The sequence below is a fragment of the Pelodiscus sinensis genome, chromosome 7 (assembly GCF_049634645.1).
Source record: "Pelodiscus sinensis isolate JC-2024 chromosome 7, ASM4963464v1, whole genome shotgun sequence".
NCBI classification, from domain to species: domain Eukaryota; kingdom Metazoa; phylum Chordata; order Testudines; family Trionychidae; genus Pelodiscus; species Pelodiscus sinensis.
Window position 1 is genome coordinate 1,098,877 of NC_134717.1, and position 15,919 is coordinate 1,114,795.

At 67.3% G+C, this 15,919-nt stretch overlaps 1 protein-coding gene across 2 annotated transcripts; it reads right to left on the minus strand.

The window, feature by feature from the left end:
- Window positions 1-528: 528 nt before the first annotated feature.
- Window positions 529-14,859, minus strand: CATIP (ciliogenesis associated TTC17 interacting protein). 2 transcript variants are annotated; one of them, XM_075932985.1, is made up of 10 exons: window positions 14,215-14,405; window positions 13,475-13,621; window positions 9,397-9,597; window positions 8,273-8,328; window positions 7,607-7,693; window positions 6,910-7,080; window positions 5,441-5,565; window positions 3,089-3,165; window positions 1,137-1,225; window positions 529-782 (listed from the first exon to the last, which is right to left on the minus strand). In XM_075932985.1, the coding sequence occupies exons 2-10, from the start codon at window positions 13,554-13,556 to the stop codon at window positions 546-548; spliced, it is 1,125 nt and encodes a 374-aa protein (XP_075789100.1). In that variant the 5' UTR covers window positions 13,557-13,621; window positions 14,215-14,405; the 3' UTR covers window positions 529-545. The 2 variants fall into 2 exon arrangements, with proteins under 2 accessions (XP_075789100.1, XP_075789101.1); XM_075932986.1 differs by lacking the exons at window positions 529-782; window positions 1,137-1,225 and adding an exon at window positions 2,812-2,992 and having other exon boundaries at window positions 14,215-14,859.
- Between the last annotated feature and the right edge of the window lie 1,060 nt (window positions 14,860-15,919).

Below are 15,919 nucleotides of genomic sequence, written 5' to 3' on the forward strand. Positions count from 1 at the left end.
GCCACTTTTGCATGGAGAGCAAAGGTCAATTTCCGGGCCCTTCTGGGCTGAGTGGGCACCGTTCTCCTGCCACGCCCACGCCGCCAGGGCCCTCCAGCTGGCGGGCGGCCGGCCAAGCCATCTGCTCCCGCCTCAAGCCATAACTGACGCGTGGTCTTCCCTCCCGGCCCGCCCGGGGGTTGAGAGGGGCAGGCTGATCTCAGTGCCCGTCGGGGGCCAAGGCCCGGGCACCGGACGCAGCCGCCGGGCGTTTCATGGCACCCACGCTTGGACCCGGGACCTAAATCGCCTCCTTCGGCCAGCTCGCAGCCTGGGCTGAGCACTGCCCGGTGGGCCCGGCCCCGAGAGTCCGGGGGCGGCTGCCCACCCGCGAGGCATCGGTGCTGCAATGAACGGTGCCCCGGTTGCATTACGGGCCAGGCGGGAGCGCTCCCCAACGCGGCAGCTTGACCCCAGCCCCACTGGGAGTGACCCCCCCAGACCTGCTGCCTCCTTTTCCGCCGGGGGAAATGAAGAGACCCCGCCGGGCGCTGCTCCCTGCCGGTTTAATGGCCAGAGGCGGCCGGCCCCTCAGACTGGCTGCGGAAGGGGCTGGGCTTGCCGGAGGCCTGGAAGGTGCGGCCTGGCGGGCGCTGGACGGCGAAGGGGGCGAAGAACTGGGCGGCGAAGGTGACCGGGTCGCCCGGCTTGTGCAGCAGCAGGAGCTGCAGGAAGTCGGCCAGCAGGGCGCTCAGCTCCGGGTGGTGCCGGGCGTAGGAGGCGTGGCTGGCCTGGAGCTCCTCCTGCAACGGGAAACAGGCCCCGCCTCCGTCAGCCCCATGGGATGACGCACTGGGGGCAGGGGGGAACCACACTCTCTGGGCCCCTGCTCCAGAGCGGGGAGACCGCCCCCCACGCCGTGAGCCAATGGTAGGGCCAAGGGAGACGGACGATCCAGCCTCCCGGAGTCCCTCCATGGCACCCAGTGGCCGCCCCATCCCGGTTCGGCTTGGCCCCCTGCTGAGTCCCGCTCTGGGCGTGGGGCTCTCAGGTCCCACCGCGCCGCACGTCCGCCTGAGCCACGGACAGCCCCTCGCCTGCCCCACGTGCCGGGAGCCACAGCCTGGGCGTGGCGGCTCGGAGCGCCCTGGACCCACCTTCCTGTCCAAGAACTGGGAATACAGCTGCACGTCTTCCTCCCAGTCCAGGGGCTTCTTCTGGAAGACGGGCCGCGGCTCCACCTCCTCTGCAGAGCACAGGCGGGGTGGGGGGTGAGTGGGCCTCATGGGTGGAGGGAGGGGGGCCTGCACATCTCTCTTGCCCCACAGCATCTGGCAGGGCTAGGCCAGTTCTCCTCGTTGTGCCAATCCCCTGCCCCCCCAGCTTTGCCATTATTCCCCATGCCCGCCCATCATTTCAGGGGGGCACGGGGGAGAGACGCGGCCCCACGGTCCCGGTGATATTTAGGTGCCTAACTCCCATTGGAATCAGTAGGAGTAAGCAGCCAATCTGCCTCTGAGAGTCTGGGCCTCAGCCCCTCCGGCTCCACGGTGTGAGCACAGAGAGTCCCCACTAGCTGTTAGCAGTACGGGGCCTCTGACACACAACAGGGTGGCTCCATTTCCAGCCCACACGGGGCAGTGGGAACACACACTGGCCAGCTCTCTGAGGTTAACTTAATTCAAAATAGTTAATTTGAATTAAGCTAATTCGAATTAACGCATCTACACACAAAACCTATTTCGAAATAGCACAGTCACACTGGTGGACCCTGAACCGAAGTTCAGGCTGGCCGGAACCAATGCCGGCAGGGTGCCAGGTTAGGACTTAGTGTGGGGGGCTGCTGCCTGAGGCTAACTGAGCTCCGTGCTTAAAGGGATCCGGTCCCCACCCCGGACAGACAGTTCTCAGGGTTCCCCACTTGCTTGTCCACCTTGATGAGGGACAGCAAAGCAGGCCTGGCTTGGAGTGCCCTGAGCGCCCCCACTTGGGACACCACAGCACTCAGCCCCATGGAGCCAGAGCTGCCCCTGGGCACGCCGGTGCGTCTCGTGGGGTCGTTGCCATCAGCCCGGCTGCACTTGCCGCAGGCTGCCATCCGGGGGGGTCCATCGGGGGGCTGTCAGGATCCAGGAGGCCCTGCAGGAGAGCGTCCACCCCGAGGAGCCCTCAGAGCCTCCCTGGTCCACCCCACCGGGGGCTCGTGCCCCATTCCTCCCTCATGTCCTTCCCGTTACCCCTCCCTAGCCCCCCTTCCTGATGTCAAATAAAACTGGGGGGGGGGAATGAACCTCTGGGGAGACTGGGGAAAGGAGGTGGGAGAGGGGAAGAGAGAGGGTGGGAGAGGGGAGGGGGAAACCTGGGAGGAGGGAGCTGGAAGGGGGAAGCCAGGGGAAAAAGGGGGAGGGGAAGCTCAGGGCTCAGGGTTGGGGGTCTCGCTGGACCAACTTGATTTTCATGCAAACCTGCTCCTGGGTTCGCATGTGGCCTTCGGTGGCCAGGCTGGCAGCTCTCCTGCCATAGACGGCCGCATTCCTGTGCCTAGTGCGGAGGTCATGGACATTGGGGGCTTCCCCCCCAAACCTGACTAAGGTCCATGATCGCCCCTGGACCAGGAAGGCGCCCGCCTTCTCCAGCCCCTGGCAGGCTCCGGGGAGCTGGCAGGCTGCTCCTGGGGAGCGCTGGCTGCCAGTGGCTTGCTGGCTCCTGTTTTGGGGCCACTGGGTCGGGGCAGTGACTGCTGGCTCTGGGCTGGCAGGCTAGGAGCTGGCCCAGGCCCTGTGGCCAGGGTCTACCCTTTAATGGCTCCGGGGCTGGGGGAGAGGAGAGGAAGTTTTCCTGGTTGTGCCCAGAGTGGCCACCAGGGCTCCCCGGGAAGGGCGGGGGCCCCGTTTCGAACGAAGCGTCTACACGGCACTAAACTCGAAACAGCTCTTTGGATTTGGCGCGACTCCTCGTGGAGTGAGGGCTCCCGTCGGAAGGCGGCGCTCCGCTATTCCGACCAGCGCTCTGCCTGTGGAGGGAATTCGGAATAAGGGCTGTTCTATCGACGTCCCTTGGCAGCGCAGCCCTGCCCTCGGCGCCCACGACTCCTCCGCAGGCTCCTTACCTGGCTCCACGAGAACAGGCATCTGCCGCAGCAGCACAGTGGCCGGGGACCCCACCTGGACACGACGGGCCAAATGTCTGGGTGATGGAGAGGAGGGGTGAAGGGCCAGGTCACCCACCGTTACTGGCGACCTCCCTATGCCTGGCACTGGGGCCCGGGCAGCCCCCGCGCCGGACACAGGAGTGGTGCAGCGGGTTCGTCGTCCCCCCGTTCGTACAGGGGGCGGGCAGGGCCGGATTATGAAAGGGGCTTTAGAGGCCGCAGCCCAGGACTCCGGGCTCAGGGCCCCGCCTTGGAGGGACACAGGCAGCTGTCCCCAGGCGCAGGGTGGGCAGAGGCTGCCAGCGGAGAGCAAAGCAGGGGCCGGGGGTGTGGGAGTCAGGGCGGGCGGGGGCGGGCGGAGGCTGCCAGCGGAGAGCGAAGGAGAGGCCGGGGGCGCGGCAGCCGGGGGCGGGCGGAGGTTGGCAGCGGAGAGGGAAGGAGGGGCCGGAGACACGGGGGCGGGCGGAGGCTGGCAGCGGAGAGCGAAGGAGGGGCCGGGGGTGCGGGAGCCAGGGCGGGTGGGGGCGGGCGGAGGCCGGCAGCGGAGAGGGAAGGAGGGGCCAGGGTGCGGGAGCCAGGGCGGGTGGGGGCGGGCGGAGGCCGGCAGCGGAGAGGGAAGGAGGGGCCGGGGGTGCGGGAGCCGGGGTGGGCGGGGGCGGGCGGAGGCCGGCAGCGGAGAGCGAAGGGGGGGCCGGGGGTGTGGGAGCCAGGGCGGGTGGGGGCAGGCGGAGGCCGGCAGCGGAGAGGGAAGGAGGGGCCGGGGGTGCGGGAGCCGGGGTGGGCGGGGGCGGGTGGAGGCCGGCAGCGGAGAGCGAAGGGGGGGCCGGGGGTGTGGGAGCCAGGGTGGGTGGGGGCGGGCGGAGGCCGGCAGCGGAGAGCGAAGGGGGGGCCGGGGGTGTGGGAGCCAGGGCGGGTGGGGGCAGGCGGAGGCCGGCAGCGGAGAGGGAAGGAGGGGCCGGGGGTGCGGGAGCCGGGGTGGGCGGGGGGCGGGCGGAGGCCGGCAGCGGAGAGCGAAGGGGGGGCCGGGGGTGTGGGAGCCAGGGTGGGTGGGGGCGGGCGGAGGCCGGCAGTGGAGAGCGAAGGAGGGGCCAGGGCGCGGGAGCCGGGGTGGGTAGGGGCGGGTGGAGGCCGGCAGCGGAGAGCGAAGGAGGGGTCGGGGGTGCGGGAGCCGGGGTGGGTGGGGGTGGGCGGAGGCCGGCAGCGGAGAGCGAAGGAGGGGCCGGGGGTGCGGGAGCCGGGGTGGGTGGGGGCGGGTGGAGGCCGGCAGCGGAGAGTGAAGGAGGGGTCGGGGGTGCGGGAGCCGGGGTGGGTGGGGGCGGGTGGAGGCCGGCAGCGGAGAGCGAAGGGGGGGCCGGGGGTGCGGGAGCCAGGGCGGGTGGGGGCGGGCGGAGGCCGGCAGCGGAGAGCGAAGGAGGGGCCGGGGGTGTGGGAGCCAGGGCGGGTGGGGGCGGGCGGAGGCCGGCAGCGGAGAGCGAAGGAGGGGCCGGGGGCGCGGGAGCCGGGGTGGGCGGGGGCGGGCGGAGGCCGGCAGCGGAGAGCGCAGGAGGGGCCGGGGCGCGGGAGCCAGGGCGGGTGGGGGCGGGTGGGGGCGGGCGGAGGCCGGCAGCGGAGAGCGAAGGAGGGGCCGGGGGTGCGGGAGCCGGGGTGGGCGGGGGCGGGCGGAGGCTGGCAGCGGAGAGCGAAGGAGGGGCCGGGGGTGTGGGAGCCAGGGCAGGTGGGGGCGGGCGGAGGCCGGCAGCGGAGAGCGAAGGAGGGGCCGGGGGCGCGGGAGCCGGGGTGGGCGGGGGCGGGCGGAGGCCGGCAGCGGAGAGCGCAGGAGGGGCTGGGGCGCGGGAGCCAGGGCGGGTGGGGGCGGGCGGAGGCCGGCAGCGGAGAGCGAAGGAGGGGCCGGGGGTGCGGGAGCCGGGGTGGGCGGGGGCGGGCGGAGGCCGGCAGCGGAGAGCGAAGGAGGGGCCGGGGGTGTGGGAGCCAGGGCGGGTGGGGGCGGGCGGAGGCCGGCAGCGGAGAGCGAAGGAGGGGCCGGGGGCGCGGGAGCCGGGGTGGGCGGGGGCGGGCGGAGGCCGGCAGCGGAGAGCGCAGGAGGGGCCGGGGCGCGGGAGCCAGGGCGGGTGGGGGCGGGCGGAGGCCGGCAGCGGAGAGCGAAGGAGGGGCCGGGGGTGCGGGAGCCGGGGTGGGCGGGGGCGGGCGGAGGCTGGCAGCGGAGAGCGAAGGAGGGGCCGGGGGTGTGGGAGCCAGGACGGGTGGGGGCGGGCGGAGGCCGGCAGCGGAGAGCGAAGGAGGGGCCAGGGCGCGGGAGCCGGGTTCTCCTACCCGTCGGAGAGGAAGTAGAACTGCCAGCTCATGGGGAGCCCCTCGTCCGGCCACACGACCCTCTCGATCACAAACACCTCCGCCTCCGTGGAGCCCACCAGCTGCCTCTGGAAGCCCAGGGCGGTCTGCAGAGCAAGAGCCGGGTGGGCGAGAGAAGCGGGTGCAGGGCGAGCCCTCGGGCAGGGCCCCGGCTGCCACAGGCCATGGCACAGGGGGAGGGCAGGTTCATAGATCCCCGGCTACGTGATCGGGACCTAGGCAGGGGAACGCAGGGTCATGCCCCCCCCAGTCGGGTGCCAGGGCAGAACACAGGGGCAAGGGGAGCCCGCGGGGGGCACAGGAAGTGCCCCTCCGAAAGCAGCCCCCCGTTTATCCCGGGCCATGCCCCGACGGTCCGGGCGGAGAATCCCTGCCGCGCGGGGACAGACTCCCGGCCGTAGGCGCGCTTGCTCTCCAGCGGCGCGTCTCTGGCGCCAAACGCCAGGCACCGGACACGCTGGGCCTGTCTGTGCTAGCCCGAAAAGCACACGCCTGAGTGCAGCGCGCCCCGCGTCGACGCTCACGCTACGTCGCTCCTCGGCCGGGCACAAGGCCGGAAAGTCACGTGCATTTCTTACAGCTACTGTCCCATCCCCGGGGCGGGGGGGGTGAGTGTGATACCACAGTACCTGTGTTGGGGGGGGCCCTCTGGGCAGGAGGCTGGGAAGTGTGGGGGGTACAGAAGTCAGGGCTGGGAGTGGGGGAGCTCAGGGGTGGAGATTTGGGGGTGCAGGTGTCAGGACAAGGTGGGGGGAAGATCAGGGCAGGGGTAGGGATGTGGGGGGGGCAGGAGTCAGGTCAGGAGGTTGTGGGGGGGCTCAGGGCAGGGGATTTGAATGTCTGGGGGCTTAAGGCAGGAAGATGGGGGCACGTGAGGGGGTGGGGGAGCTCTGAGTGCAGCTGCAGCATTGCCTGGGCCCCCCAGGGCTGTGGGTGCTGGCTCGGGCCCACCTGCCAGCGGGCACTGGGGCCAGGGCCCTGGGGAGGGGGTGCTGGTGGTTTAGCTCCTGCAGGGAGGAGAGGAGGAGAGGGGTGGGCCGCCCATGCCAGCATGGGGCCTTGCTCACGTCCAGGGCTCAGCAGCACCTAGACCCCCCGGCTGGTCTCACCCTTCCCGGGGCGCCCGACTTCCATCCTCCTCTAACCCTTCCCGGAGCCCCCTTTCCCTGCTCCCTCCCCAGCTGTGGCACAGGAGGGGCGCAGGGTCCCGGCACCGGGACCAGACACAGAGGTACAATAGCGCCCCCGTCCCACCCCTCCTTGTGCTTCCTGCCTCCACGGCCCAGCACCTCCTAGCCTCTTTGGGCCCAGCGCCACACTGGGAGCGGAGCTCCATCACCCCCCTCGCGTTCTCCTCCCACCGCCCGGCACCCCGCTCCCCCGGAGCCCCCCAGCCCCTGCCCGCCGGGCGGGCGGCGCCAGCCACTCACGTAGGTGGAGGTGCAGACGCAGGCCTCCGTGTCGAAGGCCAGGAAGACGGCGCCTTGGGGCACGGCCCTGCGCCTGGCCAGCACCCGCAGCACCAGCAAGTTGGCAGCCTCCGAGACGAGGCCGGGCAGGGAGGCGCAGTGGTAGGAGAAGCTCTGGGTCTGGGGCTCTTGCTGCAGAGAGATGCCGGGGGGGCGGGGGGGTGACCCAGCCTGCCACGTGGGATCCTCAGGTCCCAGCACCCCAGCTGGCTCTGCCACCCTCCCCCCCGCAAGGACAGGAGGGAGGAAGCAATTCACTTGGCTGAGCCATGGCTGGGAGGTGGGGGCCCCCTTCTCGGGGACTCTGGGCAGGGAGCCCCAAGATAGTCGGGGCCCTGTGCTTTGAGGTTTGTCCCCCCCCCCCAAAAAAAACCTGCACCCTAAGTGAGACTGGCCAGCTCCGCTCCGAGGCTGGGGCCCATGAACCTGCCCCCGGCGGCTGACTCAGAGCCCCCCATCCCCCAAGCCTGCCTCTTTAGGGCAGCCGGACCTGCCCCCCATCTCTGCCCCAGCAATGGGAGCCAAGGCTCCAGCCAGGCCAAGGCGCCCCCTGCTGCTTGGCCACGGGACAGCCGCAGGCTGGCAAGGGGAGGGAAGCCCCACCTGGAGTCCCAAACACTAGTGGGGGGGCAGATCCCCGCGGACGCCACCCCCTCACCTCTCCTTCCACGATGACTTTCTTGACAAGCAGCCGCCCGCCGCGCTTGGCCACGTGGGTCTTTCTGTCCAGGGGGTGGGCTCGGAACTGCGAGAGGCGAGCAGAGCAAAGCGATGGGCACAGGGTGGGGGCGTCTGGGGGGCGCCCCCTCTGGGGACCACCCCGCCCGGGGGCTCGTGGCATGGGCTCTGTGACATCCGGCTCCAGAGCTGCTCCCCTGCCCGTTCCCCACTCACACCAGAGGGGGACCCAGCGTCAGGCTTCAGGGCCGCAGGGGTCAGGAGGGAAGTTTCCAGGGGCAGGACTGGCCGGGTGCAGCATGGGAGGTTCCACCTTCCGAAGCCGCAGGAGCCAGGCCATGAAGACCAGGGGTCCGATCCTGCAGGTTGCTGGCAGGTGCGGGGTGTCCGGGGGCAGGATGGGCCAGCAGGGGCCGGGATGCCCGAGGCCATGGAGCAGGGAGACAAACACACCTGCCCACAGTGCTGCCCACAAACAGGAGGCGGCTGTGCTGTGCAGTGGTTGGAGCAGGGAGGACGGGGTTCTAATCCCAGCTCCTTCCAGCCCAGAGCGGACAGCGGAGGGGCCAGGGAAGCGCCTCTTCCCCGCGACGGAGCCAGCTCCCGGCCGGGATGCCTGGCCCTCTGCCAGCGCCGCCGGAGTTACCTTCACGTATTCATGCTGGTGCTGCTCCAGGGTTTCCAGGCGCTTCGAGATGTACGCTGATGGGGAGGAAAGCCCCATCCTCAGCCACAGCTCCGGGCAGGCCAGCTCGGCTCGCCAGAGTTCCCCTCCGGCCCCCACTCCAGGCACCTCGGTCAGGGTCTCGCTGGCCCGGCTGCCCAGCCCCTGCGCCCTAGGGCAGGGCAGCACCTGGCAGGTGTAGGCTGCTGGGGCGTTTGGGGAGGGCGGGTCCCCTCCTGGCCTGGGGACTCGTGTCATTTGCTCAGTGACGTCCGGCTCCAGAGCCTGCTTGTTCCCCATTCAGACCCTGGCCAGAGGGGGACCCGGCCTCAGGCTGCAGGGGTCAGGAGGGGGGCGCTCCAGGGCCCGTCCCTGCTAGAGTAACAGGATCGCCTGGGAGGGACTGTGTCCATGCGCTGCAACTGGCGGGGAACCCCCGGGACCTGTTGGTGCCGTCTCCCCGCCCCGGACTGTCCCATTTTCACTGCTGGCATTGGGTGGACACGCCCCGGCAGCGCTGCTCAATGGCCAGTGCAGAGAGCTGCCAGGGGTCATGGGGGCTGCATGACCCTGGGGTGTCTCTGTACCAGAGGGGACGGGCTCCAGTGTCCCCCCGCTAAGCTGAGTATTGGACGGCCACCCAGGAGAGATTCAAATGCCTCCTGGCTGATTAGCACAGCCGGCAGCGTGTGTTTTTCCTGGTGGTGCCCATTCGCACATGCCTTGGTGCACAGAACAAAATGTATTCCACACAAGGATGGACAAAATTAGAGGGAACATTGGTGGGCTCCCGGTCCCAGGCAGGGGCTGGTATCATCTTGCTTGGGAGGGGCAGCTGCCGCGGGGTCTCTAGCCATACCTTCCCCCCGAGGCATAACGGCCACTCTGCCTCTTGCCTGAGGCACATCGCAGGCCATGGGCTACCACCGACCCCACTGCAGGCGCCTGGGCTAAGAGGATGGGACGGATCAAGTTAAGGAGGGACCACACGAGAGAAAGGGGATGGGGGGAGAAAGCGGGGCTCGTCTGGCAGCTCCTTAGCACGTGTCTCCCTGCCCAGCCGGCTCCCCCGCCGACGCCAGCCCCACGGCCCCTGGGCGGCCTACCTGTGATGGAGGAGCTGCAGGGCACGTCGCTGACGGTGCCCTGGCTGGTGGCGCAGACCAGGTAGCAATCCTCTTCCTGCCCGCCCGGCTCCTCGTAGCAGGCTGGCTGCACCGAGACGGAGAACTGCCCCAGCGGCTGCCCGTGCTCCGAGACCATGACCAGCGACTCCGCGAAGAGGCAGGGGCGCAGCTCCTCCACACCTGGGAGCCCAGGTCACCATCACTGCCACGCCCACACCTACTGGGGGCTCCTGCCATTCCCCCCAGAGCCCCAGGACTGCCGGGCACCCCCTTCCAGACACGTAACTCAGCTCCGCTCCTCCCTCGTGCTGCCTGACCATGGGTCTCAAACAGCCCACAGGGCAGGGGCAGTGCTACCGGCCCATGCAACACATGGGGAAACTGAGGCACGGCAGGAGGCAGAAACTTGCCACAAAGTCTTACAAGAAGGCTGCAGTAGAGCAGAGGGTCTGAATCCCAGGAGCTGCTCTGACCACTAGACCCTGCTCCCGTGGAGAACCAGGGCTCCTGACTCCCAATCCCATCCTTTGGCCACAAGGCAGCCTGTCTCCTCAGTACACCCGAGATGGAAATCTTCCCGGTGCACCATAGGGAACACACTGTGGGTATGTCTAGACTACATGCCTCCGGCGACACAGGCATGGAGATTAGGCTACCTGGCATAGGAAAATGAAGCAGTGATTTAAATAATCACCGCTTCATTTAAATTAAAATGGCTGCCGCGCTGAGCCGATCAGCTGTTTGTCGGCTCAGCGCGCTAGTCTGGACGCGCCGCGGTCGACATCAAAGGCATTTGTCGACTGCCCCGGTAAACCTCCTCACACGAGGCATAACGGGGCGGTCGACAAGTGCCTTCGATGTCGACCGCGGAGCGTCCAGACTAGCGCGCTGAGCCGACAAACAGCTGATCGGCACAGTAGCCATTTTAATTTAAATGAAGCGGCGATTATTTAAATCGCTGCTTCGTTTCCTATGCCAGGTAGCCTAATCTCCATGCCTCTGTCGCCACAGGCATGTAGTCTAGACACACCGGCTGTGTCTACATTGGCACCCCTTTCCGGAAAAGGGATGCTAATGTAGACTTTGGAATAGGCAAATCCGCGGGGGATTTAAATATCCCCCGCAGCATTTGCATTAACATGGCTGCCGCTTTTTTCCGGCTTGGGGAAATGCCGGAGAAAAGCGCCAGTCTAGACGTGATTCTCCGGAAAATAAAGCCTTTTCCGGAGGATTTCTTATTCCTACTTTCAAGTAGGAATAAGAAATCCTCCGGAAAAGGCTTTATTTTCCGGAGAATAACGGAGATTTGCCTATTCCAACGTGCTACATTAGCATCCCTTTTCCGGAAGGGATGCCAGTGTAGACGTAGCCACCCTGTGTGGCAGGCTCCTCTGTGAACACATGGAAGGGAGGTCAGAGAAGAGTAAGGAGGCTAAATCTGTCTTGCTGGGTCAAGGAGTTGTAGGGAGGGGCTGGCAAATGTCTCAGGGGTGTAAACGCCAAGGAGGGGGAAGGATCTTCTGAAGACATTACCCCATGCGAGAGTAAGGATGGTAAGTATCCACTGACTGACGATGCATTTTGCATTGACTATTCAATTAGTCGACAGGGGTCCTCGGTCTTTGGAGCCCTAGGGTTCAGTATCAGCGGGGTAGCCGTGTTAGTCTGCATCCGCAAAAGCCCTAGGGTTGTCGCTACACTTCAAAGGCAAAAGCCTCATGTGGAGCCTGGGATCAGCTGACCCTGGGCTCCGTGTGGCGCTGCCACTTTGAAACTCCACATGCAGCCTGGGGACACCCCAGCTGACCTTGGGCTCCGCACGGCATTTCAAAGCGGCAGCACCGCACGGAGCCCAGCATCTGGCCCCAGGCTTCAAGAAGCGCTGTCCCCCCTCTTCTCCCCCCCCCCCGCTGCCTCTGTCTGGTAGTGGCAGCAAGGGGGGGAAGTGACTAGTTGATTATCCTGTCGACTAGTCCTTCACATCCCTAGTGGTTAGATATGGCTGGATGTCTGGTGCGTGTGTGTGTTCCCTCTGTGTGCCACCCCAGCCTTGCCCTGACAGCTGGCACAGCAGACCTCGAGCGAGCTGCCCAGTGACCACAAGATCCATTAAGGGACAAAGGCAGCCAGGCAGAGCATCCTGCAGACTCTACCAGGCCACTAATACGTGCATCCTGTAACAATGGACCAACTCAGGGAACGCAGGACTTCCTGTCCCTCCCTAGGCCAAAGACACTGCCTCTGAGATACGTCCTTAGACCCTGATTCATACAGGTTAGTACTGCCCCCAGCGTGGCTAGTTATCACCCAAAGCTTGTACGTGTAGGTTCAATTAAAGCATCTCTACTACGTACTGTCGCCCTGACCTCTTTTCGGAGGTGCTGGTGTGTTCCTGGGGGACGATTTTGTACCATGCAGCAAGATGCTGTGGTACCCCTTGACATCAGGATGTGTTTGTGCCAGCGCTCTGGGACTAGCAGCTCCACCTAGGCTGTATTTCCCTACGTTGTTTATGAGAAGGCCAGGTGAGACAGTACCAAAAGCCCTACTAAAGTCAGGGGTATACCACATCTACCGCTTCCCAGCATCTACAGGGCTTCTTACGGGGTCAAAGAACACTGGTAGATTGACTTAAAAAACAACAAATAGACTAGTAGCACTTTAAAGACTAACCACACATGTCGATAGGTTTATGAGCTTTCCTGGTTTGATTTGTTCTTGACAAATCCATGCTGATAGTTCCTGAACACCTTGTTATCTTCAAGGTGGCTGTGAATTGATTGGGATGGGGTGGGGCAGAGGGACAGGTGGGCCTGCAGAAACGATTTGCTAACAGGGAGGTGTTTCTGAAGGCCAATTCTGCCCTGACCTCCGGGGGTGGTCCCCACCCAGCCTGTGCCTATCTTTGATGGCTACCAAACACGCAGGTAAACGTGGGCATCCCTCGCTGCCACCGGAGGGAAGTCGGCAGCTAGCGAAAGCCACAACACATGTGCCCTTGAAACCAAAACCACAGCATCCTCAAGAGCTGGGGTATCCGCCACAACAGGAGGTGTGAAACCAGAAGACTGAACGGTGGGATGCAGAACCATGGGATGGTGAGGCAGGGGGCTCGGAGAGCTAGGAGTCCTGGGATCTGTTCTCACTTCTACCACGGTCTTGCCATCTGACCCTTCGCTGCCTCAGTTTACCCCGCCATAAAACAGGATGACAGTCTTTTATTGCTAACAGAATAGCAATAAAATAATAATCGGAGTTTACGCAGCAGCTCCCATGCAAGGATCCCAGACAGGACATGGCTGAGCCGCACAGCTAGGGCAAGTTGGATTTTTTTCCACGGAAACCGACAGGTCAGCATTCGACTTTTCACAGGTCTCTGTCAAAAACCTGAATTCCTGAGACCTGAAATCCTTCCTTTCCTGCAGTGCTGCCTGGGAGTTGTCGTTTGGGAACCTCCGGCCCCCGTTTCTCTCGGTGGGTCTAGCTCCCAGCGGAACGTCATCTCGTCTGGTGCACCCGGCCCAGAGAAAGGAGACTCTGGTGCATCATGGGAGATGTAGTTTAACCAGAGAGCTGAGCCAAAGGAGACTGGGAGTGCAGGACACCTGAACTACAACTCCCAGGAGGCTCCGGCAAAGTGCAAAGTTGTAATTCTGCAGAGCATGGTGAGGGGAGCCCCAGGGAGTCGGGGAGCCCAGTACAGGTCCCGTACGGCACGTTACATGTAACCCACACGCCCGCTGGGAGGGGGGTGTCACTGGCCCGTGGAGTGGCACCGAGACCGCTTACAGATGAGCTTGCTCTGCAGCCATCGCTGGGAGCCAGCTGGCCTTTTGCTCATGCTCATGGACTAAGCTCCAGAGGCCCCAGGTTTGAGCCTATCTGTGGGTGCCTTACGCACACGCTGCGTTTCCAGCGGCTGGTGCTCCCTCCTGCACACCAGCCCTGCCAGGGAACACCAGCCGCTGGAAACGCAGCGCCCTGGCTGCCCTACACACGCCCCCTCCCTCTGGGGGGCTGAGCAGGGAACCCCCAACGGAAAGTGGGCGGCACCCACCGAGGAGCGAGAGGAATTCCGTGGCCCCCTCGCTGGCTGCTGGGACCCTCTGCACCGGCGCTGGCGGGTCCCCCTCGTCCATCCCGGGCCGAACGAGGAGGCGAGGCGTTCAGTCAGGGTCGGAGGCCGCACACCTGGAGATCCTGCCTGGGAGACCCAGAGCCCAGAGCAAGGCAGCCAGGAATCGCCCCCCCCCCCCCACCCCTGTGCACGGTCCAGGGGGGCCATACAGGTCTCCACCCCCAGCCCTGCAAACCCCGGATCGGGCCCTTCCCCCAACCGCCCAGCCCCCCACGGAGCCGCCCCCCCCCCCCGTGCACGGTCCAGGGGGGCCATACAGGTCTCCACCCCCAGCCCTGCAAACCCCGGATCGGGCCCTTCCCCCAACCGCCCAGCCCCCCACGGAGCCGCCCCCCCCCCGTGCACGGTCCAGGGGGGCCATACAGGTCTCCACCCCCAGCCCTGCAAACCCCGGATCGGGCCCTTCCCCCAACCGCCCAGCCCCCCACGGAGCCGCCCCCCCCCGTGCACGGTCCAGGGGGGCCATACAGGTCTCCACCCCCAGCCCTGCAAACCCCGGATCGGGCCCTTCCCCCAACCGCCCAGCCCCCCACGGAGCCGCCCCCCCCCGTGCACGGTCCAGGGGGGCCATACAGGTCTCCACCCCCAGCCCTGCAAACCCCGGATCGGGCCCTTCCCCCAACCGCCCAGCCCCCCCCCCCATGCACGGCCCCACCCACCTCAGCCCTGCGATCGGGGCTCGCCGGGAGCGACCCCGAGCCGCCGGCCAAGGGGGAGCCCCACGTGGCTTTAGGGGCTCGCGGCGCACCCCGCAATGTATCCAACCGTCCCCGCGGTAACCGGGCTCGCCCCGCCCCTTAAAGGGACAGGACGCCGGGAGCGGGCGGAGCAGCCTGGAGGGGGGGGGACAGTCCGAGGTCACGGTCCCCCCCCCCGTCTTCGCGGGCTGGGGTGGGAGGGGGCTCCGCAGTGGGGGGAGGGGGCAGCGGTTTGCAGGGCCGGGGGGGCAGAGGGGCTCAGGTCCCCCCGGAGGCTGAGGCTGCGGTGAGGGGCGCTGCCGAGAGCCGGGGGGGGGGCAGAACCTGCCCGGCCCCAGGATCGACCCCCGCGGCTACCGGGTCCCCTGGCCAGCAGCAGCCCCCCCCCCCCCCGGCGGGGCAGGGGCTTAGCCCGGCGGCACGGGCCTGGGCGGCGGGGAAAGTCCTGGCCCGGTCCGGCCTGAGCCCCCGGGAGAGGGGCCGCGCCCACGGGCGGTCCTGCGAGCTGCCCGGCCCAAGCGGCTGCAGCGAGAGGGACGCGTCGGCAGGGGGAAGCCGCCGCCCGGGAACCGCACGGAGCCCCCCCGCGGGGGGGATCCCGGAGCCCGGCCCGGCTGCCAAACCCGGAGCGAACCCCTCGCCGCTCGTGCAGCCGGGGCCGCGTTGCACCAGGACCCCCCCCGCATTTTTCACCAGGACAGACCCCCCCCCAGGACTGGCCCGCAGCCCCCCCTCCCCGCTTTGTTCCACTGTCCCCTGCGCTAGCTGCTTCGGCCCCCTTATGCCCCGCAGGCTCTCGGGGCCCGCAAGGGGCTTCCCCTTTGGGGGTCTCCACCCTGAGACCCAGCCTGCAGCCCGGCCCTCGGGACAAGGCCCCTCCCTGCAAGAGAGATCCGGGGGGGGGGCTGGAAATCAGATGGGGGGGGCTTAACACAGGGCAGTTGCTTCTTCAGCCCCCTTCAGTGCAAAGCCACATTGCTCCCCTCCCGCCTCTGCTCTGCCCACCCCGAGTCCCCCCGTCCTCTAACACCGCCCACCTCCCACGCCGCCCTGTGCCTGGCACGAGCCTCCGGCCGCCCGTCAGGGCCTTCTCTGCCCTGAGCCTCGCCCCGCCACGGTCCCCCAGCGCCTCGGCAGTGGCAGGGCGAGGCGGGGAACCGGGGGTCTCCGCGTGCCAGTCTATTGCCCCCTGGCCGCACCCCACTTCCTCATTCGCTTCCCCCCAATTCATGGGCAGCCGGTGTTGCAGGCAAGGGAAAGCGCAGCCTTCCCCAGCTGCCCACACACCCGCCACCAGGGCAGCCTGGCTCCCCCGGCCTCTGGGGACAGGGCAGGCTGGGGTGGGCAGCGCTTGGCTCCAGGGGTGGGGCTTGGTCTTGCCTTCCCCAGCTGCCTGCGCCCCCCTCTTCTCAGCTGGCAGGTTGCTGTGTGGCAGGTCTCTCACCCCCCGAAGGCTGGATCCCCCATGCCTGGCTAGCCAGGAGAGGCAGCCTCCCTGCGGGGGGCCAGACCGCTGGGATCGACCCCCCCCACACACCTGGGGGTGGAGGTTCACGCACTAGAGCGCGTGCAGGCAGCTACAGGACAAAGGGCAGGCCAGAGAGCGTGCCTGGGTGTGAAGGGGGCGATAGCTCCCCACCCCCACCCCCACCCCGGGCCACTGGGC